Source organism: Strix uralensis, chromosome 4 (assembly GCF_047716275.1).
Source record: "Strix uralensis isolate ZFMK-TIS-50842 chromosome 4, bStrUra1, whole genome shotgun sequence".
Lineage (NCBI taxonomy): Eukaryota > Metazoa > Chordata > Aves > Strigiformes > Strigidae > Strix > Strix uralensis.
Genome location: NC_133975.1, coordinates 25,791,259 through 25,817,762, shown reverse-complemented (window position 1 = coordinate 25,817,762; position 26,504 = coordinate 25,791,259). Strand labels below are relative to the sequence as shown.

The 26,504-nt window shown below is 37.4% G+C and overlaps 1 protein-coding gene across 11 annotated transcripts in view; it reads right to left on the bottom strand.

The window, feature by feature from the left end:
• TBC1D1 (TBC1 domain family member 1) overlaps positions 1-26,504 on the bottom strand; it is a 114,186-nt gene that overhangs the window by 42,601 nt on the left and 45,081 nt on the right. For 9 of the 11 annotated variants that reach the window (XM_074865972.1, XM_074865970.1, XM_074865966.1 and 6 more), the window contains 9 exons: positions 17,831-18,364; positions 14,650-14,739; positions 10,730-10,834; positions 9,978-10,110; positions 8,885-8,976; positions 7,137-7,247; positions 4,465-4,593; positions 2,281-2,367; positions 295-584 (listed from right to left, as the gene is read on the bottom strand). In XM_074865972.1, coding sequence (XP_074722073.1) covers positions 295-584; positions 2,281-2,367; positions 4,465-4,593; positions 7,137-7,247; positions 8,885-8,976; positions 9,978-10,110; positions 10,730-10,834; positions 14,650-14,739; positions 17,831-18,364 — 1,571 coding nt within the window. The remainder of the gene's footprint in view (positions 1-294; positions 585-2,280; positions 2,368-4,464; positions 4,594-7,136; positions 7,248-8,884; positions 8,977-9,977; positions 10,111-10,729; positions 10,835-14,649; positions 14,740-17,830; positions 18,365-26,504) is intronic. The other 2 variants (XM_074865971.1, XM_074865974.1) reach the window with 1 other exon arrangement.

Here is a 26,504-nt window from a genome sequence, read left to right as displayed (position 1 = left end):
TCACAGATCAAACCAACAAAAATTAATGAATATTGCTTGCAAAAATATAATCAAACCCCTTAGGAGCAATCCTATGTTGTGCTAGAAAACATGCATCTCCTGTTTTCTTTCTTTCCCCTGTGGAGCACACAGGGCTAAAAGTGTTTTTAAACAGAATACCTACAAACCTCCAAAGAGTGACACACTGCTGGGATACATTTCTTATCCATTAAGAGGACATACCTGGTACGCAATTATCATCCCCAAATATGCCCTCAACAAACAAAATCATAGCCTGCTTTTAATAAGTCTTACTTTCTTTTGTGAGGAGTCTCTGTGCTCACTGAGTGATACCTCATAAGTTTCCTCTGGGGAACAGACGGTGATGTTTCAACAGGTACCAGAGATTCCTGGCTTTCTGTTGGCAAATGACTCAGTGTGTTTGCTCGCCTCCGAAAACTTTGCTGAGGTAACATTACAGACTGCTCAACAGGAGAATCATCTGCGTCACTGGAGAGATCACCCACTGATCCACTGGTCTTGACAACATTTTCTGTAGGAAGTGTAGGAAGTCTGTCTTTCTCTTTTTCACACAGTGGTGGTTCCTAGCAGTGCAAAAAATAAGGTTATCAATACATGGGTTGAGAATCAGTCTCTGAGGTTGCAGTTCCATGTCATTATTCACATACCTCATATTCACATATCTCATCCACAGAGACCTGCTTCAAACTTGCACATTTTTATCATGATAGCTCAAAGTATTTTTGATGTTTTATTAATCACTTAGGTCAACAAATCAGTCTCCATTTTACAGAGAAAAAGTAATTTTCAGAGTAACGGTATTTTACACTATGTTGAATACAACTCAGGAGAAACAGGGTCGGAACAGATGGGTCAGTTTCAGGTAACAGTGACAGCAGCGAAAAGGGTGGCATTTCAGAGTACTGTATATTTAACACCCCACCTAACAATAGAATACTCCTCTTGTCTATCTGAAGATTCACAAAAAGGACTTTAATCCTATGACTAGATACCTGTTTCAGTCCAAAACCATACATTTTTCTTCATTCCCCACCTCGTGTTTCCTGCAGCTGGCCATTCTTTCAAAAACATAAGCAGAAAGAGCAGACATTTTATCACCTGAAGTCAGGAGTCTGTAGGTGACTAGGCACTAGAGGAGACTCAATAGCTGTATCCAAGTCTGCAGAGTGCTAGGGCTGCCTCCAGGGAAGAAGACTGGCTTCTTCTATGCTGTTTGTTTATACTGTTTTATTCAGACTAAAAGCTTTCTAAGCACGCAAAGGGAGAAACTACTCCACTTCTTGGTTTAGTTTGATAGTTTTTATGAATGCAATCCTGCATTCACGGTATGTACTTTCAGGGCTGAAACCAACCAGATTAGGATCAGCAGCGTAGTAATTATTGTGTTTGTTTTGCTGCACATTGTTGCAAGATTCAGATGATGTTATATAATGTTTTATTTCACATATATAGACCAACACAATAAGATATATACATACAAAATATATGTTTATATACAGTACAAGGCATTTCTAATTCAAATGCAGATCTAATTGCACTGCTGTTTTTTATAGCATGGAAAACAGAATGAAAGGCCTGAAAGCAACCTGAAAATTCTGGAGAACAAAACCACAGATTCACTATGAGTTCTACTTTGTCAAAAAGTACAGAAATCTCCAGTGAAACTCTACAGATAACAGCATCTTACATGTCACCATTGTATTGACATGTGACTGCTATTTCTTAGCTTGAATCTCTGTTACCAGAGTAAACTGGGAAATTACTTCATTCAAGTTGTGCCTCAGAGGACTCACACACATTCTAACATGTTATATATATGAAAAATGATTTGGGTAACCCACTTGAAAATTCTAAAAAACTTAAATATTGCTTCAAGTGGGGGTTGGGGGGGCAGGGGGGGAAGAAAGACTGATCCAAGAGGCTACCTGCAATGAATGCAGCCCTGTCACCCTCAGAGGGACTTGACACCCTATGGACTATCAGCAAGTGGCAGCAGGAGTCTTGCAGATAGGAAAAAAAGGTCATACCTACCCTCCTTACTCTGTCATACTGTTTTTATCATACCATTTGACTGTTCTGGGGTTTATTTCTTTTCACACACAACCAGTTAACCCAAAAACTAATCAAAACAAAATACAAGATGTTAGAACAGAACAGTTCTATGAGCAGTTGGTAACTGCATTTCACATCTGACTAGTTGTTTCAAGGAATATTATCTGAGGTTTCTAAATATGTACATTCACACCAGGCTTTACTTACTTTACTTGTGCTGCTTAAGGTACTGGACATGGAGTTGTCTAAATCCACAGTACCACAACTGTCCAGCGGACCTCTGGCTTTACTGCCCTGTAGAGATAAAGCACACCAGCAGTTAAGATCATGATATATGGGGCCTACTAAAAAGAGACTTGTGTAGCATAGTCAGAATCTGTAATTTTCAAAGACAGTATCAAATTTAATTTCCTGAAATGCCTAAGAATAGCCTTTGCCCCTGTAAGAAACAGGCTTAATTCAGGACAGTCACTGACATTTTAAAGGATCCTGTGGAATTAAGGAATTCTTATGGGCAATTATGTGCTTTCCATGATATGTACATAATCACATGTTGCACACATGTATTATAACTACTGTTAAAGTACCTTCTGTATTCCAAACAGGAAATTTTTACACTAGGTACTTCTTAACAAGATACAAAGAAATGAAAAGGTTATCTATTACAAAGGACTTAAAACCATATAAATTTAATACACAGCAAAATGTAATTTCTGGTATTATCATTTCAATGCCTACAAATCAGAAAGCATAATTATTTTATATCATCTGTTCAACAGTACTTTTGTATAATTTGTTCTACTAATGTTTTTATGTAACTACGAGAAATATCAAGAAACCTACTGATGGATTCTTATGTCCTAACACAGCTATGGAACTTGTATCTTCCTAAGCTTAAATGTTATTATTTTTTTAAGTTCTGAAGTTAAGGCCTATGTTCTCTTTGAACTGTTATTCCAGGTAAACTATAAAATGTTATTGTTATTCACAATAGTGACTATTCTCTCCTGGAAGCTCAGACAAAATGTTTTGTCTCAAATCTGATCAAAATCAAGAATTTCCATCAAAACAGCCATGACAGTGAAAATGTAACCAATATACAGCTGTGCTTGCCTGAAGACAGCTTAGGCCACTCAGGACAAACTGCCAAAAATTAGAACAGTAACTACTATAGTTAGTGTAACAACACTAACATTATGTTTCACATCCGGAACACACCCATAGCAGGATTTTATGGGGGTGAACTCTCGAAATGCTGGCTGGGAAGTAATGAGGGGAGATACTCAACTAAAAATCTTCTCTCTACACATAATTATAACAAGGTGAACATGATTTGCCACCATTTGTTTCATGGGAACAGGTTAGATACAATGTCCAAAATAAGCTTTTAAAGCCTTAGTTCTGTCACTACAAGTTGCACTTCTACGAGCCAATAAACTGTACTAGACCTTGCTTCAATTTAACTGTTTGCTGATGAGAAATGAGGATGCCCAATTTTTGTTCCTTAATATTTGTTATTTGACATTATCACAACTCTTTTTTTTTTTTTTTTTAAAGGGAGAATGCCTGATGTTTTTAATCCTTTGTCAAGCAAAGTCTTTCCAAGTCTCCTATTATTCTCCTCAGACTTTTTCCATGAGGTGCAAATCAAAGAATATTTGAAAGAAGAGACTCTATAGGTTTAAGTAGTTCTTAAACTTGATATCTGATTTGTCATCTTAACCACAGCAGTATACTTTCAGCAGATATTTTCAGCCATCTGTTCATGATAAACATTTTCCTATCACTTAGGAGCTCAAGTTTTTCCCACCAATAGGTATTGCCAGACACTGTTTGCAAAGAATTTTACCTCATGTGTTATTGCATAAATGCCTTCATATTCTTAGTGCCTTCTGAAGTTCTTTATACTCCTTGCCTTCTAATAATCTCTAGCATTTGAAAGTTCAGATGGCCCATTATTCATCAGTTCTGTGTTACTAATAAATACTATCTCATTAGGTATGCTTAATCAGTTCCCTACTCATTTCCTTCTACATAAAGAGAATTGAACAATTATAATTAATTTTTAAATTTTCTAAATCTGAAAGAGAAGTAAAACAATGGTTGCTTTTCATAAGTTCTTATGCTCGATGTCGTATTACTTTTTTGAGATGCCTATATATACTATTTCTTATCTAGAAAATAGTTCGCTTCTTCCAGGACTTGGTATGCTCTGTACCAAAGCCCTGCTTTGTTTTGTCTTCTAACATGTACACTCAAATATTTTTGTCATTGTACCTTTAATAACCACTTGGCTACCACCTGGAAGGATAATAAATATTACTTTTCTGTCATCCAAATAAATAAAACAATGAAATTACCTTCAGAGGCAATAAACATGAAGATACTTACACGTGATAAAATACTTTCAAATGATTCTGTCAGAGATCTTTTTGCTTTGTTCTTTAACATATCTAATCTGAATCTTGGAGCACTGCTGGGCACCTCATTTACAGCATTCTCAGTAGAGGGTTGTGAAGTCTGCAAGTGTTTAAATACATAAATGTGAAATACTCAACAGCAGAGCAGAATCTCAGTATACAGTCTGAAGACTTCTGTAACCTGAATCAATACTTTCTCCCAGTGTCCTTGGCTTTTCATGCCTTTTCTCTGCTGATACTTATATTGAAGTTTAACAAACTCTCCTAACATAAGACCTTAAAGCAAATGTGTTGAGTGTAGTAGCATGCTTCAGAAGAATTGCCATTTTGACAGGGATTTATGGCTGTGTTGACAATTTTTCTTTAATGCCAAAGTACAATTGTACAAATTCTAAATGTTTAACTGTAGCAGGTTAGAGATTTCTGATGGATTTACTTTCCTTCAACTAAGAAATTAATGAAAATTGATGAAGCTCATAATTAACAAGAACTCTCCAGTGTCTCCATTATATTAAAATGCAGCTTTCTAAGGGCCAGGAAGATGTATAACAATCTAACTCTAGTGTTTCACCAGTAGAAACACTTCTACCTTAAAGCTAACAGTCTATTGAGAGTTTTGCTTTTTAAATAAATATTTAATTCCATTTTAGTGCTTGCGAAGACTAGTGTAGAGAATACAAAAGTAACATTACGATGCAAATATTACCATCCATACCTAACACTGCAGTAGAAACCAGAGCACAGTTTTCAATGTTATTTTTGAGGGTTCATCTTGAGGCTTCCAGGCAGTGTAGCCCCCTCTACCTGGCCCTAATTTCAGAGACCTCAATGCTTGATCTATGTAACTATTAGTACATCGGCAGCTGAATAGCACATCATCACCATCACCAAATAGTCCTGCCTAGATATAATTTTAAAGCATCCTATTTCCAGTATGACAAAGTTACAGGCTTCTGTATTGTCTTTTTACCTTCACTTGTCTTAACCTCAAAGGGCAAGTCAGATGCTGCCTGTTACATTGTTATGAAAAGACACTTATTTTGAAGGTAATTTTTGTTAAATAAGATCCATGTACTAGTATCACATTTCAAGTTTTTCCTCCTCTGATTTAAATACCAAAAAAAAAAAAAAGCAATAAAAAACATGAATGTGAATACCTAAGCAGAAAATAAGGGAACAGGGAAATCAGGATGTCATGGGTTAATGATTGTTGAGACAAATAACACTGCCAGGGTACACGTTCAAAGGTATCTGCTATTACACAGCTCTGGAGATAAATTATCAGAGTAAATATAAAATGTTATGCTAAGACAAACGATGGACTTAGGGCAAGTCAACTCTGTTCTTAAAGCATTGGCATCTTTGCAAGTGTCAGATTAACCAATTTTGGTTCCAGGAACTGAGCAAACAGACTGCAGCAAGCCTTAGGAATTTTCAAATCACACTGAAGACGTATTAAGATATTATCTTTGTATATCCCTATTTCTAAGCCGTTCGTGACTGACAACTACTTGGTAATCAGCTGGCACTAGACCCAATACAAATATTTCAGGTATGATGATAGAGGACCTCAGGCAATGTTTCTTTCTGTCATGCCTTAACTACGGTGTTTTTTTCTTAAAAACATATTTCTGGTGAGATGCCCAAGACAAGAAATCAGAGAACAAAATATGCAAAGCTTTTTTCCTGCTTTCTCAGGGAGGTCAATGATTAGCCAGTAAGCCATAAAAGCAGAAGAGATTAACAAAGTGAACAAATAGTAAAAGACGACTTGCTGCTATTTCCCCAATTTCTTCAGAGGTCTAATTACTCTCCATATATTCATTTGCTAGTTTATATCACAATGGAATTACTGGCCAGCAGTGGTGGTACAGCCAAGATTTTTAAGAGAGTCAAATAATTGGAACTGAAAGTTTCCAGAGAATGGGTGCTGACCCTCTTAAATACAGACCTCCTTGAGGTGCCTCAAGTTAGTTAGTCACAAGCCAAGGCATCCAAAATCATTAATTCCTTTTGTAAAATCATAACTGTGCTGTATATATAGCCAGTTAAACAGCACAGATGCAACCTGATACAGAATGAAAGGTAGCTCAGATCTTTGGAAATGGATGACAGTCTGTACTGCTGTTTCTGCAGCAATCCTCCTCAGCTACTCCTCCTTGAGGCCACTTCAAATGTGCACACAAGAAATAACTTCCAGCTGTAGAGTAAATGTAACAGTCTTTATCAAGGATCAAATCCAATGTGTTGTCAGGACACTGAATCACACAGACAGCGGGATGGCAAATATCACAGATTAGCTGAGAGCAATTACAACTTCGTTATATATTCTCTCACATACATTGAATTTTTATTGCAGTGAGAAGAAAGAAACAACCAAATTAGTGGTCTACCTTGTTTGCATCTTTGTCTCCTAGGTCTGAAATCAGACTGTACCAGGTACCTCAAAAATCTGAGATATGCCTGTTCTGGCGCATGACAAGAGCCTGTGAATCATAAGCAAAACCAGTGTTCACCACTGCCTACAGTTTGAAGTTCCAAAATGCCACTGATGGAAATTTGCCTTCAGAAAGATATAAAAATAGAATGCAAGATTTCTTCCTGGCTCCTCCTTACACGAACTAAAACTGAATGATTACTTACTTGTTTTGCTTCTCCAACATGAACATGGTCCTTCTGTTTTTCTTCATACATGTTTCTCAAAACAGAGATAACCAACTCATTCTCTTTTTGATCATTCCTTGGTCTTAATTTCTTTAATTGAAAACACCACAAGCACAGTAATTATACATTTATATAACAGTTAGCAAATACTTACTCTTCATTTTGTCACTGTCAATACGTTGTTAGCGTAAGAACAAGTTTAACTTGGTTAATGTTACTACTCCAGTCCACCAGAGGACACCAGTGTCCCAGGCAAAGCAGCAACACAGCCAGAGAAACAACTGACCTCACTTCATACATGACAGAATTCACATGAAAGATAAAGGACAGCTGTAAAGGTATCAAATTGCCACAAGCAAACAAAGACTTGAAAAAATATTTTTGCCAATTTGCTTTTGATGTAAAGAAAGCCAAACCACTGTAGTTCTGAGTTTGTAGCACACATGAAATACTGTCTTGCAGTTATGATGCACAATCCTTCTCCTATAATTCCTTCTCACTGGATGTTTAATTTTCAGGAAATGACATAGGTATTTTAAAAATTAGTGCACAAGGTGAACATATTTGTCTCTGCTGCATTCTATTTCGATCTGAATTGTTTTAAGAGAAGATGTTTTTAAAACAATTTATTATAGAATTGAATCCCAGAAACCTAACTTTTGAAAAGCATATACTCTTTTAAGCCTATTGATATAATGCAGAGGAGACAGTATGAATTAGCTAGTGCCAGGGTAGCACATCAGATTAATAAAAATATCCTTAGAAAGATAGTTATCTTAAAATGCAAATCATGGTTACAACATATGGAGCTGTAAGAATGTGACAACTAAAATTTCAGGCAGTTCAACTCAAAAAATCAGCTGAAAAAGATAGGCAGGAGAGACTTAATTTACTGTTGGCTTTACCAAGTTAATTGTTTGCAGACTCTCACCAGAAGCAATTAACAGTTTCCTGTGGCTACTAGAAGCTTTAGACCATTAGAATGAGTGCAGAATACTAAAAGGCAACAGTGCCAGCTAGCTACTGTATATTAAGAAATTACTTAGCTCATGGAAACGCTCCCACAGAGTAACTTCCAAATTTGGTATGGATGATAAACTGCCACATGGAAACACACAAAGAGACTGAAATGACTCAAGAGAGGAAGGAAATGTTATTTTTAAAAAAGTCTGAAATTTCCTAATCTTCAATAGTGGGCCAAGCCCAATGGCGTTTCCTACAATGTTCATCATCCATCTTAAATCCAGCTATGCTTTCCTCTGTGCTAAAATGGATTTCATTCAGAAGATAGAAAGTTAAATTTTTTTAGTTAGTTTAACAAGTATTAAGATCTAGGATAAATTTTAGGCAGGAAATTTTCTGATCTAGGAATGTTACAGCAATTTGTTTTGGTCAAAGTAACAGTTGAATGTTCTCACAGTACAAGTTACTGCCTTCACTCACAAAAAAATGTGTTCAGTTTTATCAGTGAGAAGTCAACATTTTCACGGAAAACAAGTAGTATTAGGGAAAAAAATGAGTAAAATAAGCCATTTTCATCAAAAGATAAGTTTTTAACAGCTCTAGAAAAATAATTATATTGAAATTAAAGCACAAGGTGATTAACAGTCTTATAAATAAAGATAAGGAATAATTCACAAAAAAATGAAAATAAATCTGGTGCTTCACACCGACGTTAGCAAAAAATATCAATTACTTCAAAATCTTGTAGGAAACAAAGTGCTTACCTTAACCTCTTCAAAAACAGAGGCTTGTTCCTGATTATTTAGTGTTGTTAGATGTTTTTGTAGTTCTAGTTTAGTCTTAGAAGGGTGTAACCCTACAAAGAGGAACAAAAAAGAACAAATCATGGGGTCAAATTTGTCAGATTTAATCAATCCCATAAATACGCACAATTTAAGCCAAAGAGCGTCAGTTATTTGAGCTGACCCATTGCACTAATTTCATAACAGAGCATTAGAAAGAATTCCAAGTTAATTTAAAGCTACTACTGAATTCATGTCTTTAAAATGAGGGACATGAACTCTGCAACGAGGAGATTTACTGAGCACAGACCAGGATTATACTCTTAGCTGAAGATTCCATTATCACACAAGATAAAATAGAACCACAATCTACTGCATTTTAGCAGACTGCTTTTTTGGTGGTTTATGCAGTACTGCTTGCATTTTGCTTGTGGTATAAATCTAATTTCCACTGATTTTCTCCAATTTCTATGCCTTGGCCTCTTCTGAAAAAGAGTAAATTTATTGCATGTTAGTGAAATTCTTGCTTTGCCTTTTGCTGAAAACACTTACTGACAGTCTAAAGCAGACTACCCTCTCATTCAGATTTTTTTTTTTTTCTCTCATCCTGGATTAAATTCCTTTCCTCTATTTTCTGTGGAAAAACAGCAAATCATCAGCAGTATTTTGTACTTCAATTTCCGATTATGGCATTTCTCCTTCAGAAGTAGATGATACGATTAACCAGATGACATGATCAAAGGCATTAAGAATCATTTGCCTTTAAGAAAATCTGCGTTTATACAGCTAACAGAGCCAAGCTAGCTGCAATTCAGTAATATTTAGATTCTTAATTAGTTTTCAAAAATTCAACTAAAATACAAGAAAGGAGCTTAACTGCTGTTAGAAAATTCTTACTACCTTACAGATAACTTGACATTGCAGTCCTCTAAATAAAAAGACTGCTTTTTAACCCTCCATCCCAAGTCCCAAGCTCTTTTTAACCATTCATTCTCTTAGAGTTTCACATATAAGATTGTCCCCCAATAAAATTCTTAGAAAAAAATATTCGACCAGAAAGTTCTTCAAACCTCACCTTCTATCTTTTCACAAAGTTTATGCAAGCTTTGCATAGGACATCCTTCACAGAGCTGGAGCTGTGCCTTGGAAGTTTGTTGCACAGCAGCTACGGTGAAAGCCTGTTTCAATGTCATCATGATTTCATCAACCTGAAAAGAATAGAGTGTAAAAGAACAGAATTTCATTTCTCCACTGAGCTTCTGTTTTCCTTAACACAAACAGTCTTTTAGAATGATACTGCCACTTGTTTGGGAACGTGCTTATGATTAAAAAGAAAAGTTGTTTCCGTGGCGTTTCTGCATACAAACAAGCAAGACAAAACTCATTGTGAAGTCATATCTCTTCCAGACCACCCAATTTTATTATTGTGGTCTAATAAAAGATACTACCTCTATCTAGAAACCTTTTCTTCTCTGTGATAAAAAAGCTTACTGCAGTTGTGACGCACTGGCCTGACCTAGAGCACAGTAGTGTAGTCCTGATTTTCTGAACAGGTACACTATGAAAAAACCCTCTTTCAAAAAGAGGCAAATAGTCCAACTTAGTTTGTGCAATGAAAGGAAGTTTTATTGTATTTTAAAGGGGATTTTGACTTCTGCCTTCGAAAAAAATTAAAAGTTCCATTTGCAGTCTGCTATATTAGTTACATTTTTAAAATAAATTTCTGAGTGGAGCAAGATTCAAAGACATTCAACAAAACACAGAGCATGGAGGCAACAGAAGACTTTTAGGGCCTAATATTCTATTAGGCTCTTCTCTTTCACTTACCAGTGCTTCATCTGTACACTGAAACACATAGCAAACAAAGTGGAAGCCTCCATTTTCTGAAGACTCCCTGCAGATGAACCCGAAGTGATCCACATGTCTAATTCCCTAGCATAAAAACAACAGTAATGAAGCAGTCATATTTACTTTCATTGTTCTGCACCTGTATTTTTTCCAGTAACAAAAGCATGAAACGCCCAACAGCATTACAAATCGGTCACATATCTGTTACAGCTACACTGAAGTCATCTGGCCATTAAAAATCTATTCTGTTATAGAACATATTACTTCATGAATCTTAAATTTCACTTTAGACAGAGGTTGTTTGTTCATTTTGTTGTTGGTTTGTTCTTTTAAATGGCTATATAAAAACATTATATAATATATAATGTTTTTATATAATATATAATAATATATATATATATATCTCCACTGGAAAAAAATTACAGGGATGAATAAATACTATTCAAGATGTATTTTACTCAATATTGGAAATAGCAGGGGACAAAAGTCTGCTCTGTTTTTCTTCCCTTACTGCTTAAGTGGTCAACAACTGCTTTAAATTTGTAAGAGCAAATCAAAGCAATAGTGAAAAATAGATGAAAAAAAAAAAGTTAATCCAAAGAAAAGCTTGGCTAGGTAAAAAATGAGAATAGTTAAATATGTAACTTTAAGATCACTCCTCATTCATTTATCCTAAAAGGCATGCAAATTCAGGCACAATCTACTTGCAACAGTAGATAAAGAGTAGACCCTAGTAAGATGCAAAGAAAGTTTTTTAATTGCTGGGAATTTTTTTTCTTTTATGAAAAGACTTTCAGATGAGTAGAGTTAGGTGATCCCAGAGCACGTCTCCTCAGTGCACCATTCTTGGTTAAAAAACAAAACAAAACAAACCTTATGATGATGAATTACATGCACAGTGGTAGAGCCTGTTTACAGAAATTCAATTACACTCAGCACCATCTTACTACCTTCTAGCTGTCATGGCACAACAATATTAAAATCAGGTAAAGAGAGGCAATAAACTGTTGTATCAAAAATCATAATGATAAACCACAGTAAATCAGAAATTTCAGTGAAATTTAAACAATCTGAAGATGATGAGCAGGACTTTTTTGTCGTTTTTTTTGCTTTTCCTTGTTAACACAGCAAGAATCACTGAATATTCTCTGTGATTTCATCATGAAGAAAATAACAACAAAAAAGCATTTAGAAAGCATAAAAAGTGAATACTTCTATAAAACAGAATGGCCAGGTATCACAAAAAAGAACACACTATAGCATCAGGTACCTTTAAGCAATCCAAACAATGTTGTCTTATTGTTTGAGATACTAACAATAAACCTTCAGAGCATGCCAGCTGAATGAAGGAAAATGATTTAACGTATATGGAGATATCTGGTTTGTTGGAGTGTGACAATTACATATAGATAACAAAGGATTTATTACACAAACATCAGGCACTAATACGCCATAAGAACAAAAAGATGAGGACATTCAAATGATGTAAAGCCTACAGCTTCTTCAACTCTAGCTCCATTGGATGTCCAGGCTAAGCATTTCAGTAGGCAGCTATATGGTAAAGCAAGAAAAGGCTGATGAAACCCACAGACTCCCTCACTCCATCATCCACATCAGACACGTGTACAGAACACGCTGAGACCCCTCTCTAACCTCCCAGTTCACGTTTCTTTTTCTGAAAGCCCATTTCTTCTCCTGAACACCCAACTACTATGGTGGAGGAAGCCCAGCTGGGATCATGGCCCTGCCCACAAAACCGCAATGTACCAGGTGCTGGCAAATGCTCTTAGCTGTTTCAGATTAGCTAATTCAGATACTGTCCCAGGACCACATACTTCTTTCTGCCATTCAATACCTCACTGACAGATTGGGCATTCTGGAAATTAAGTACTGATTCTGATCTCCCTTATAATTTAGCTCCAGTGCCTTCAATAAAAGATTATTAAAAGTTCTTGTATGATCAAGGTGAGTCCGTAAGATCGTTCTGTCAAGTCTTGTGAAATATGCATACTTGGGGGAAAAGCCCTCTGTACCCCAATACCAACATTTGCCCAACTGACATAACATCTGCCCGGCAGCACATTCTTCAAACAGGAGAGAAGAATTCAATGAGAATCTCACTCTTACTGCGCCGAGGAGCACAATTGTCCGCTGACCTTCAGGGCAAGTCACAAAGTTTACCTATCTAGCTCCTGCCTAAGGAGACGCCCTAAGGGAACATGAGGATAAAGATTTTTCTGTGATCAAGGAGTTCTCTTCAAAGCTTTTGATCTGACAGCATGCAAACTACTTATGTTAACTCTGAAATTTTCAGAATAGGTACCTCTATGTTTAGTGATGAAAGCTATCCTCATGAAATTAAAAACCAAAGTCATTTATGAAAAAACCTACAACAAACCAACCCAATCCAAAAAAGCTAGAAGCAAATAACAGCAAATCATATTCCTTACATTTAAAAATGGATATATTACCCACTGCAAAAAGAAAAAAGGTTTTGCCCCAGCATCATTAAGACGAGAACCCGTGATGCACTGAATAGACCTGCACTGTACAAGTAAGCCAAGTGTAAAATAGTTCCTAGGGCAAGAAAGAGTGGCAAAGTTCACATCCTGGTATACTAGGTCTTATTCCCATCCAAGCCCTGCAGTACAAACAAGCACTGCATTGGTTTAATTCAAGGTGAATTTTTAGTTAAATTAGTGGGAACACCCATTCCTCAATAAATGTAAGTTTATTTATATAATCATAGTTCAGGTTAATTTCTCAGAGGTTTAAACTAAAATGATCTCTAACAGGTTTTAAAGGAATTAAATGCTCTCTAAGGACTCTATCCTAGTTTAATGAATTAAATTCAATTTCTCCATTCACTTAAACTGAATCAAATCTGATATACAGACTAACTAAATACAAATAATGCCCTGCTGGACAGAAAATGGCTAGTGAAAGACAAATCCCTGCATCATGACACTGGTTAGTTAAAACAAAGCATCTGGTCTATGAAATGTCTTTATGAACAGTCATTTCAGTCTGCAGGTTGATATTTGAGCAATTCTCAAAGGAGGGTCCTCTGCTCCTGTACACAGGACCCACCAGCAGTTAGTGCAGCTGACCGTACGGGAGTGCTGCAATTGCCCAAGCTGTCCCATGTCCTTGATGTGATGGTGGCTACTCTGCACTCACACCGCTGAGCCACTGCAGTAGCTGAGTGTGAATCACATGCCTGTGTAACCTACACAATGCCATTACTGCATCTTTACATGTGTAAGTTGCATCCCTTTCAAAACATCACCGCTTGAAATAAGTCATTAGATAAATTGCTCCCTCACATAATCAGTCAGAGCCACGAAAATGAGGCAGGACAGGGAAGCAAACTCTGTGGCATAAGGAACAGGGACTAATAGTGAATGAGGAGGCTCTGAAACATGCTTGTCCTCACTGCATCACACACATTACCTCTGCATGGTAGAGGGTTGTCTTCTTTTACACACATGCAACTTACACTCTTGAAAAAATGTATTTTTGAAGTATTTTTCAGATAAATCCTACATATTGTTTTTCTCCTTTCATTATCACTTCTTGAAAAATATGGCTCAGAGAATCCCAGATTTGCACAACTGTGAATCACGTCTGCTGGAATCTCAAACCAGAGCTGACCAGGGTGTTCCTTCGAGGTCATATTATTCATCCACCACACACAGAAGTGAGTCTTTATCTCAGAAATTACAATGCAAAGCATGAGAAAAGAAAAGTTACTGATTAACTAGCAACTTGTCAATAGCAATTACTGAAATTGCTGGGTGAGAATCCATTTGAAATACTAGGAGAGAGGAATACATGAGCATTCACAAGTGGAGAATATTTAAACAAAAAAAGAGAGAAAGAATACACTGCAATCTTACCTGAGAACAAAAGGATATTTCTTTAAAACTTTTTTCAATTGCTACTTTTTTTGTGTCAGGACTGATAAGGTAAACTTCAGACTGGCCAATCTAAAAAGAGCAAAATAAACAGCAAGATGATAACAAGTAATATTACACTTCCTTTTGTCTCACTATAAAAATGTTTCCTGGACATAAATATCGATTTTTTTTTTCTACCTGTATATTTAGACCAATTAATGTATTATTACCAGAGAAAGAGAGAATACCGAAACAACATTGATTTGGCATTCAGAGCTCTGCACATTACTGAACTCAAATTTAGTTTCACATTTGAGACAGGAGACTGAGAATAGTGTTTAATTAGATGAGAGTAATATTATACTACAAGTAGCTTACTTTGCACTGAGAAAATATACTCACACTCCCTCTTCTCATTTTCTGCAGTCTTAGCACATACCACATTCCCAAAAACTACTTAATCAAATTGTCATAAAATTTAAATCCAAGTGTGTGGCTCCACCTGTATTCCACCTAATTATTTCCAGGGGTTTATTTAAGACACACACAGCATTTAATTTAAAGGTTTTAGCTCAAACTATACAGATGAGTTTACTGGAGTATATTTTCTAAATTAATTTAATCTGTAGACCATTTATACAGCAGTGACCCAAAAGCTGATGTTAACTTTTAATGGGCAAAGGACATTTCTAAGGTGAAACTATTGTTTTCAATTTTTCAGCTTCTGGCAACATCTTTGTAACATTTTAACAGATAAAATTTAAATTCCTTGTAAGTTTCTAGCACATCAGAAAGTCTGCTAAGGACAAGTCTCATATCAGATTTTAGGGAAGATGGGTGGAATCTGGATCCATTCATGAGAGCATGACTTACACAAACCCAATGAAGCTTCAACCACTACCAAATCCCAAAAGATGCACATAAAAACATCAGCAGCACCAATATACCTGTAATTTCTTAAGGAAGAGGGAAGGGGGGAATCCTGTGTGTGAATGGAAGTGAGATGTTCCATCTCTGTGTACCTAAAAATGGTCCTATGCATTCACCTTCTACCTCTTCTTTCACTTCAACCAGTTACAATGATTTTCCCCAACTCCCTGTTGGTTTCCTTGTCTTGTACCCGGGGCTGACCTCACACATGTTCATGGTGTTATTTCTTCCAGCATCTGCTCAGCAGCCTCCTCCTGCTGGCTGCTGCCTTCCCCTCCCTGCAGCAAGAGGCTCCTTCTTAGGTCAGCCCCACATACTCCTTTCACACTTGATCCCAGGGTAGCAGGAATCATTTGAAGCCAACTGAATGAGGGGGGAAAAAAACATACACCCCCTCCTCCCCTCCCTGCGCCCCCAAAATACAGCCAGGAGAAAAGCCTAAAAATAATAACACCCCCCCCCCCCCCCCAAATCCTAAGAAATTGGCTAGGAGAGCAGTTCTTCAAAAAGAGATATCAAAATCAGGACTGTCTGAACCAGGTGAGGAGATACCTCATACACCAACCAACCTCTGCTGCAGTCCTGAGGAAAATCCAAGTAAGAGCTTTAACTGAGAAAATACAAACCAATTTTTCCCTCTGGATGTAAAGTTACTTTTAGGCATTTTACTTGTAGCCACACAGAAATTGATGAGCAAAAGTGAAGACCTGTGCACGCTGCATACATACTGTTACTCAGAACTTGCGGAACACAGGGGACAGCTAACCAACAAACAACTCTGCCACGAGCTGCTAGCTTGTGGATACCAGAGGCACAAACCACAGCTAGTTCAATTCCTTATATTCAGATAAATTTAGATTGGCTGAATGGCAAAAGAATACAACTAGGCATACTAAACAATATTTTCCCAGGCAAAAAGCAACCAAAGATAGAAAGCCAGCTCAGCAGAGACCCACGATTTGGAAATGACCCTGTCAGCACCGATGTTATATTCAGGCTGAAGCTGCATGTGTCCTTGAGAACTGTTGCGCCTTTTAATATTAAAATGCCCTCACTGAAATAAGAGAATCTGGACCTAAGCTGTCCATCTATAATTCTCCCTATATCTAAAATTCATGCCATGAATTAATAACGAAGTCAGTGTTTGTTTAAAAATTAGGCATTATTATAGAGGGCATCTGTATTTTGTGTGAAATATGTGCTCAGGGGAAGAAGGTAAACATGGAATAGTTTTTTGTGGAGCACAAAATTTCTCTCCACATTCTTTTACTTTTCTCTCTGATGCCAGCCCGCCATGACTAAACAGAAGTTACCTTTACCTGATTTAAAAACACTCCTCTTTGTGTGCCACTTTTTACAAACATAACACTTTGGCAATTCTTCTTAAAGCAGCACTTCTGTTTCCCCTTCTCCAAAAAAACTTCTATAACTGCATCCACTCCACTGTTACTGTCCCTAAAAACTCTGAGCCCCAACAACAGCAGACAGATGCAAGATGACCTTATGATAGCCAGCCATCGCAGTATCAGCTCCAGGCTTGCATTATGTTCATAAGATAGAAGATATATAAAATATGTTATATAGAAGATATATAAAATATGTTACATAACTTATCTATCATGAGGGCTGTAAAAGGAACAAATAACACATTCCTTACATGTTTCTCAGATCTTGAAAAATACTTTTGCTGCTCACCTATCAAGGCAAAGGCATTGCTAGCCACACAAGAGCAGGACAGGAGTGGAGGCAGGCGTGGAGTAGCCTAGGAAGTTACTACACTGCTCCATCATTACACAGACATGTTAGCAGCAGGAACACGTTCATGAATTGCACTGCTTATCATGGGACATAAAATCTATAGCCCCCAGTCATAGTTTGGTCCTTCTGCTCTAGTTACAGGTAGCTCATTCACCTGGAAACTTATTTTTGCTGTTACTAGTTAAGTGTAATTGTACATACCATTTTGCAATTGTATAACTACCTACTAACTTGCTGTAGTTTTCTAAAAGCTGTCTTTAGAAGCCCAATGTTTCAGGTAGTGCTGTTTTAAACTATTTGATACAAACTTATTTTGACTATGTAAAACAATTTACATTGACTGGTAAGGCAAGTTTAAGTTAAACTCTGGTAATTGCAATTATCAAAGTTATGAAAGAAGTAATTGCCATCTGTCAGAACATCTGCTTTGGTGTTTGCCACTCCAAACTTGAAGATGTGAAAACACCACCAAGAGTTGCAAATCTTGCTTTACCGTAAACAACATTGTCCGGTTTTCTGCAATGTCTGTTGGCTGCACAACACTGTGTCCATAGATAAGTTGACTTTTTAGGTTCAGTGAAATTGCATCTTCTTCAAAAGACCTGACAAAGCTGTTACTCCTATGGCTTCCCTCTTGAAAATCCTTCTTAAAAGCAAAGGAACGAAGCCCGGGCTGAGAAAAGGATTTCCTAATTGGCCTTTTCTCCTCCTCTTCACTGACCAAGGGCTGGAAGACAGCCCGAAATTTGTTGCTGAAAGAGAAGCCTCCAAAGTTATTGGCAGTTTCATGTTGTTGGGACGATGAGTTGAAATCTGATTTTTTTGTATAACTTGCACGATTAAATTTCTCGATGCATTCATCTATGAGTGCTGGAGGTGCATTTTTATGTGCTACTGTCACCCGTCCACAGAACAGCACCTCAAACTTTTTAGCAAAAGGGTCTTCAACATCTGAGAGATTATTTTGAAACTCTTCTTGACGAGCAATCTTCCCAGCTTGTCGAATAGAGCTTATGATCTCAGGCACCTACAGGAGGGGAAAAAATATACATAACATTAGATTTGGTGCTTTATGACAAACAAATTGCAACACTAAGAGGTGCTCCCTGATATTATTTTTCTGGAATGGCCAATTTGGTTTTGCTTTCTGGAAGACCAGTTGAAGTGATCTTGTATCTGTCCAACAGACACATTATAGAAGTTAAACACTGACTAGATTAATTGCTCACTTGTCTCCCTGCCAGGAGTTCACCATCATCAACACTTTGTCAAAAGAGCCTCATGCCTTGTAATGCTCTCTTTTCAGTAAAACTTTTGCACCTGAGGTATAACACAACAAATTCAAACTCAAAGTGAAAGATAAAAATACTTCAGAAAGTGTAGGAGAAGGTACAGACTAGTTAATAGGGAAAGTTATTTAATCTCTGTTATTTTTCACTCCCCTCTCTTACTCAAGCATTCATATAATGTAATTAATGAGTCTCTTGTAAATTTGTTTTCACCTTCATAATACCATATTACATTGCTATGGCAGTTTGATGTTTGGAGGTTTTTTTAACTGTAAATAGCTGTGGTTTTTAAAGAAACATATTAATTATTTTAGATCTATCCTAGATGACACTTTCAAATATTACTTTCACATACAGTATCACTTGCAGGGTATCTTATAAGAAAGCAGTCTGCTACAGCCCACAGATGTTGTAATTATAAACAAAACCTAAACTGCCATCTGATATATTTTAAGTAACAGTAAACAGTCACAGTTTCTGATATGGTTATAAGGTAGGAACATCTGCTGAACTGCTGCAAGGCCGATGATTGGTTACATCCCACTGCTCTGACTGGCCTAGGAGATTATGGCAGCAGCAGAGGCTGCAGAAGAACCTTAATGACAAATGCAGGGCCACTGTCTATAATTACAACAGATAATTCTGCCAACTTCTTAATTTCCCCAAATTACTTTGAGAAAAATCCATGCTAAGTGTGTCGGTTTCCTGACAAAACAAATTTCTTCTGTCAAGCATCAACTGGAGCTTGCTCACTTATAAGTATTTGGTTGCGGATAATGTAGTAAGAAGCGTGGGAGCAGCAGACTAAAACAGCAGCCCAGAAGAACCATCTCCCCTGTAAGACAAGGCATCCCTAAACCTAAAGAATGCTTCAGAGACATGACTTATCTTTTTCAGACATTTCTATGTTTTAAATGATAAAGCATAATGCAATAATGTACATAAACCACCGCAGGAAACAGCAAAGGACTTAGAGGGGAAAAAAAAGGTTGAACAGTGAAAACTGAATATTTATATTCAGGGTGCTCATAAAGACCTCAGTAGCATTCTTTTTATAGACAAGGAAGCACTGATATATAGAGATAGATGGATGGATGGATATATACACACACACACACATGTGCAGAGCTAGTGGATTTAAGAAGATAAGTAACAGATTACAAAATAAATAAATGGGACAACTCAGGAAGCATTACTTCATCCTTGACCGCAAGGCATGACTCATCAACTAATCACTTAGCGAAGACAATGGGGGAGAGAAAAAAAGCAGGGTCATGACTGTCATGACTGCAGGAGTCTCTTCTCAGCTGTCACGAATCAGTCAGAAAGCCTTGGGTTTGGGCAGCTTTGTGCCTAACTTTTTAATCATATACAAGAAGAACATAAGGGTATAATGAATCTTTATTACCTCAAACGATGCGTTTGCTCAACAGTGAGCTCAAGGTTCACCTCAGTTTTACTGACCTAATACTCCTTCAGAGAACCAATTTTTAGTCACATAACATAGAAGGATTACAGCGAAACATAAAATCTCTACCCAACCACTTTAGCATTTTCTAATAAACACATTTTACTCTTGTGGGAGTGTCTAGATTCAACAACCATAGGCAATTTTGTTTCCGAGTTGCCCAAAATAAATGCAGAGACCTGCGATCCCACCTCTGCTTTTGCTGAGGCTGCATAGGCGACAACGAAGGAATGAGGTATTTTCTGGGAAATGTTCACTTTGTTAAAGGCAGAGACATGAGTTCTCACCCAGGCAGAGTGCCTCTATCTCAAGCAGGATTAAGCTTCCCCAGCACCACCCATGCTGATGACTATAAGGAGAGTTTCCAGAGGGGCAGGTGCTGCAAGGGTTACAGCTGAGCTAAAGCCTGGGCAAGGCATTAAGGATCCATCACAGAGGTACCATTATTGAATTTGATTTCTTTAATGTTTTTAGTTATCAAACACCTTGGACACTAACAAAATTGCTATCTAGCAGGGGCTGGACTTTACATACAGACAATAGTTAAAGACACCACATCACACAGAATAACTTTGCAGTAGTTAACAATCTTCATGTTTGAGGAGACCTAGCAGACCAGTTGATGAAAACCAAGAGGATTATTTATTTATTTGCACACTTGCTAAGGCTTGAATTATGTCATTTATAAGTAACAGCTGGCATCCATGCTAAACTTACTGAAAAACAGACTCCTCTGTGCCTGCTTATTAACCTAAAAAAATTCACAGCCTGTTAATATCATTTTATTACTTCTGATTAGGCAATCGATGCAGCATTGCTCTAGCAGAAGCAGCAAATCACCACCTCACTTTCCTGTAACCCTTACATATGTTAAAGATTAATCGCTTTTCATTAGTAAAGACAAGATGCCGTGAGGAATGAGAAAAAAACAAAATACAAAATATAGTTTCCCTGGAACTATTCTTGGCCTGATCAAGATTTGTGCTCTTTTCATCTACCTGTACTGCTCCAGGCCTTTTATGCAAGTATCTGGAAATGAAGAATCCGCATGCTCCTGTTCCTCTAACTGTGGCTCTCTCAGCAAACAGACCTGGATGCTGAGTACATGAAGATCAAGTAAACATTAGTTTAAAAACAAAAAAATATCTGTGAAATGTAAATAAATATTTATTTCAAATTCTTAAAATAAACAATGTAGGCTTTATCCTTGCAAATGTTTATTAACCACAGATGTAATTTTTCCAGATTAAGCAGCATGACACTGGGCAAACAGTAACCACATCTCTTTGCAAATCTCCAGCAATTAATTAAGATGTAAACTGAATCAGGTTTTATGGCTCTTCAGTTTGTATCAAAAAGCAGCAGGGATCAAGTTACTCCTGAATTAAGTTAATGTTGCTTGGAGTTTTTTAAACATTGTGGGGTCCTTTGTGAACATAAGAAAACCTCTTTTTTATTGTAAGGGTGGCCCCATGCTGGCACAGGTTGTCCAGAGAGGTTGCAGAGTCTTCATCCTTGTAGATACGCAAACTCTGACTGGACACAGCCTTGAGCAACCTGGTCTAGGTGACCCTGCTTTGAGCAGGGGGCTGAACTAGATGACCTTCAGAGGTCCCATCTTACCTCAGCTTGGTGAGTTAGATACCAACATCTATACAGACCTACAGGTAATTGTGTCTACTAATCTGAATTTGCTAAGACACTGGGGGAGGACTGTTGTACATATGTGTGATTTCTTCCTGCCACACAAATTCTCTTTTCTAGCATACTTCTATTCTTAACTGTTGTCTGACTTGTTTCTCAGTATAAATATATAATTAGTGGATAAAGATTATTTTTGTAATCAGAAAAACAACTGCTGATGACCTAAAATTATTTCCCTAAAACCACAAAACTAAGTATAGAACAACAGTGTAAGCAACGATGAAACTTTACCAAACACAGAACATAACCTTTTCATCACTCACTCTGGGTCAAACAGGACTGGTGAACAGAAGACAAAACTGAAATGTATTAGGAAAAGTTTTTGCATTTAGAGTGTCTGAATTAGATACAGAAAAATAAGATGTATTTATAACCATTAAAACTAACCCTGGTCTGTTTTGGGTTTTTTTGGTGTTTTGTTTTGTTTTTTAAGTATACCATGTTATTTCTGCCATGATGAGAATGTTTATTTTGTAGAGACAAAGCAGGGAACCAAAATGCTGAGTATTCTTGTAAGCTGACTCTTGGGTAATCAAGCAAAACACAAACCAACACCTAGAATTTCCTAATGTTTATTGGTCTGTTACTAGATAAACAGCTACAGCTTCTACACCATGCACCAAATCATGAGAGAAGGCAATAATTTTTAAACATGCACAGGTTTCCTAGATCTGAAGAACAAGGAACAGCTCTGCCCCTTAGCAAAAAGGGAAACTGCAGATGCATTTTTTCCCCATGGAACCCAGAAGTCACCCTGTAGATTTACATACAAACATGCAGTGAGATGTCAATGTCTTTAGCCTGTCAGTGGATTTGAGAAAGAGTGAGAAACTATTTTAATGAAAAAGGCCCAGCAGCAGCTGAGCACAGCAGCTGCCTTTTGGTAAACAAGATCTGACTAAAAAAAGATGCCCTGTTTCTTTAATACACAGTAGGTAGAAAAGCAAAGCGTGCCACAGAAAAAAGAACTGTTAACACATCAACTGGCCAGGACTAGGGAAAAAAAAAGTGGGATCCCGGTTAATGCCTAGTCTATACTGACACTATTCAAGTTAGAATTAGGTATGCTGCATTTAAATCTTCTAAGGAGGACATTGGCTCTATTGTGTAAACCTGATACTTTGTATAAACAATGCAGGCCTTGCTAACAACTATGCCCTTGAAGAGAAGCTAAAAGATTGGTAAGAGGGGAACATCCTGCCCCAAAAGGAGCCAAAGGCTGGATGATTACCTGAGAAGCATTAAGTCAACAAAAATCTGTGGCAACTAGGGGAAAGGTAAAGGCAGCAGGGGGAGATTGCAACCACTGACTCAATTCAAGATCAAAAAGACTTGCCCCCCCTTGCCTGTAACGAGCATACATGCTAATTTACATAGCAAGTGAGGCTAATTTAAATATAACTAATTAACGAGGGACAAACTGATAAGAAACTAACCAATGGTCATTACAGTGAATGTGTATTTGTGTAGTTTGAAGTGTATAAATACACTGAAGTTCTTTTGTGCAGTGTGCTAGCTTTGTGGAATTACCACCTAACACCCACCTCTGCACAGACAAGAAGTAAAAGAAACCTTGACCCTGTGTGTATTGGCTTGTATACCAGGTTAAAGAACCCTTCTTTTGAGATAACAGGATGATTTATGAGTTTAGATGCTACCTACAGTATAAACCTACCAGTTTATACCTACCAGTCCCTTCATAAGCCTTCAGGTCAGTGAAGGACTCAAGTACAGGCTTAACAATTTCAAGAGAGTAGGTGGTTTTGTTTAATATAAGACAGACCTGTGTTGTTAGGAACTGGTCTTATACAATAGACTCCATAAATTCTTGGAGACTGAAGACCATTAGGGTCAGATCTCGAGTTGAACCTCAGAAGGTCTCACACCACCCTGGCTGGAATAGAGCCTTAAAAATCTTTCACAAAGCTCTTGAAACAAATAGATGCTTTGATTAAGTGAGTTTTGCCTGCCTACTCAAGTACGAGAGGATATCTGAATTATTTTTAAGTGTTTTTACTTGCCTTTTTTCCTGACCATACCAGGCTCAATATAATATGCCAAGTAGTATAAAATACTGTTTGCTGTTAATACCTTTCATTCTCTATTTTACTAGAGTGCTGCTACAGGAAAAAGAGAGTCCACAGCTAAATATCTTGGGAGAAGCCATTTATCAGGACACATAGCAATATTTTTGTCACCAATAAGGTACTTAGTAAAAGTGCTTTGTAAAAGTAAAAAGAACAGAAGAAATGAAAATAATTTTTGAGACATACACAACATATTCAAAAAGATGATACAGCAAAGTATTTATTTGCATTTTTAAAAGACTGCATAAAATCCTTAATTTCAGTAGTTTGATATGTACTAAAAAGCAGCTGGTCTGTTTTCAGCACATTCTAGCAGAAGAGCTGTGCAGTAACAAAACAGATCAATGCTTCCTGTCTTTATCACTCCTTAAACCCACAGTGGTGGTCAACCGACTGTTTTAAACAGTTTTCTCCACTCAATGGATTTAAAGTTTGGCATTTTTGATCTAAAGCATTTGAATTTATACATTTCACTGTTTTGGGGGGTTTTTTAATCAAGATACTGCACAATTTCTCCTTTCAGAATCACAGAATAATTTAATTTGGATGTGATCTCTGACAGTGCAGCCCCCCACATAAAGCAAAGTAAACTTTCAAGCTAGATCCAACTTCAAACTCAGAAAGGACACTGGGGGTCACATCCTGCTGAGTTCCAAGTAACCCCAATGACAGGGACTGCACAACCTCCTCTTCCCCACAAGAAACCTACTGCTGCCAGAAAAAGAAGGGCAAGACACAATCAGCTGAGACTTCTTTTGTGAGAAGTCTTGCCCACTAGTTTGACCAACGAACAAACTAAAAACTTCTAACACAAAACCGCAGTCTTTAGTCTCTCACTGAAGTAAAAAAAAAAAAGTTTTAAAAGTGACAGAATTTCCTTAATCCTCAACATTAGTAGAAATTCAAGGTAGAAAAGAGCAACAAAATTTTCAAGTTAATTTCCATTTCAGTGAAAAACCTTTTATATTCAGGTCTTATCTCAAGTGTCTTCCCAGAGCTTTTTCTTCTATTATCTGGCTTGGAGACTGCTCTACAGCCTCCTACACATCACTGACTTTTTCCAGTCATTAACTTCAATTCTCATTTTCCAAATTTTCACCCCTTGATTCCTAATCAACAGTTCTATGGAGTACTTTAATTATTAGCTTTCTTCCTTTGCTATTTGTTGACTTTTATTTCTCTCACAAAGCCACTTTCAAACCAAGACCTAATTCAGAAAGAGAGGCAGAAAGTTTATAGTGCCTCCAGTCCCTGGATGACAACTGTCTTTTGCAAGCTCCTGTCAGTTTTTCTGTGCATAACAAATGCACCATGGGTAGAGCCAAGGTGAGATTCTTACCAACAGCTCCCTAAGTACTTAAGATCAGTGAGTGCAGGGAGAGACAGTTCACCTTTGCTCCATGACTTCACACCTCAAGGCATACAATCCAAAACTTTGCTGTTGTATCCTCACTGCTCATAAAACAACTATGAACTATGCCACTGTCAGCAGCTTCACCATCCGTGCATGTTGGTCTAGCTCATCTCTCTCTCTTCTACCTAAAATGGACTAGGTGTCTCATTTAACCAGAGAACTTGTGGATATCTTTTGAGAAAGGAGAAGAAATCAGAACACAACCAGTGGGCTGGGAGGGGTAGCCAGGTAGAAGCCAGCAGGGGTAACCACACTGCAGGTGTGCTGCTCAGGAAGCACTGTCAAACCAGATTTGCAAAGGCAAGACAAAGATGTCATTTCAACCTTGACAAGGGAAAGATCAATGGCTGAATAATATCACCACGGACCTACGAAAATAAAAACGATCGTACATGTGTCTGCTTGTGGGCGCTTGTTTGCTTAGTTAGGTTTGAACGGGCATTATACAGAGAATGGGATAAGTGAGGGTGATGGGGCTAAGACTCAAATTTTGCAGGGATGTGTGTAAGAAGCTGATGAACAAGAGAGCACTAAAATTCAAAAGATATTCTGTGTGGGGTGGGAGAGAGTCATCTATTTAAATCCAGTTCTTTCTGACTTGGAGCATGGTGGACAAGTGACACTAGTGTCCTCTGAGATGACTCTGACACCGTAAGCAGCAAGAGTGGAGCTCCACGTAGCCAACATGTACTCTCACAGTTTATCATAAAAGGCCATAAAGGTGACTAGACTTCCTACATACGTCAAGTGCTGCCTCCAGAAGATTGATAAGTAATGCAGATTGATGCCATGAGTACTGTATGCCACTTTCACAGTATCACATTCCTCTTAATATTACAGACAAATCTCAGCTCAAGAACCTTCCTCATGACTCCTCAGACAGATGGAAAAGGTTACACTTTTTGCAAAGTCATGTCAGTTGGAGTGCACTCCATGCAATTTAAAGAGGCACAGAAAGGTTTTCTTTCCTTTCTGAAAAAAACAGTATTTGCAGAATCTGTTTATAGATTATTGTAAACAAGCTCAGAAATAGAACATAATTGTACTTGGTGTTCTAGAGAAGTTGGACTGCTCTATTTTGTGGTGGAGCTTCCTCCCTGAGAGAGTTGCATCATGTTGCTGATACACTTTGGGGTTTTCTTTCACATGTTCTCAAGACATACCTTACTTGAAGCTCAAAATACAACAAAACCTGGCTACTCTTC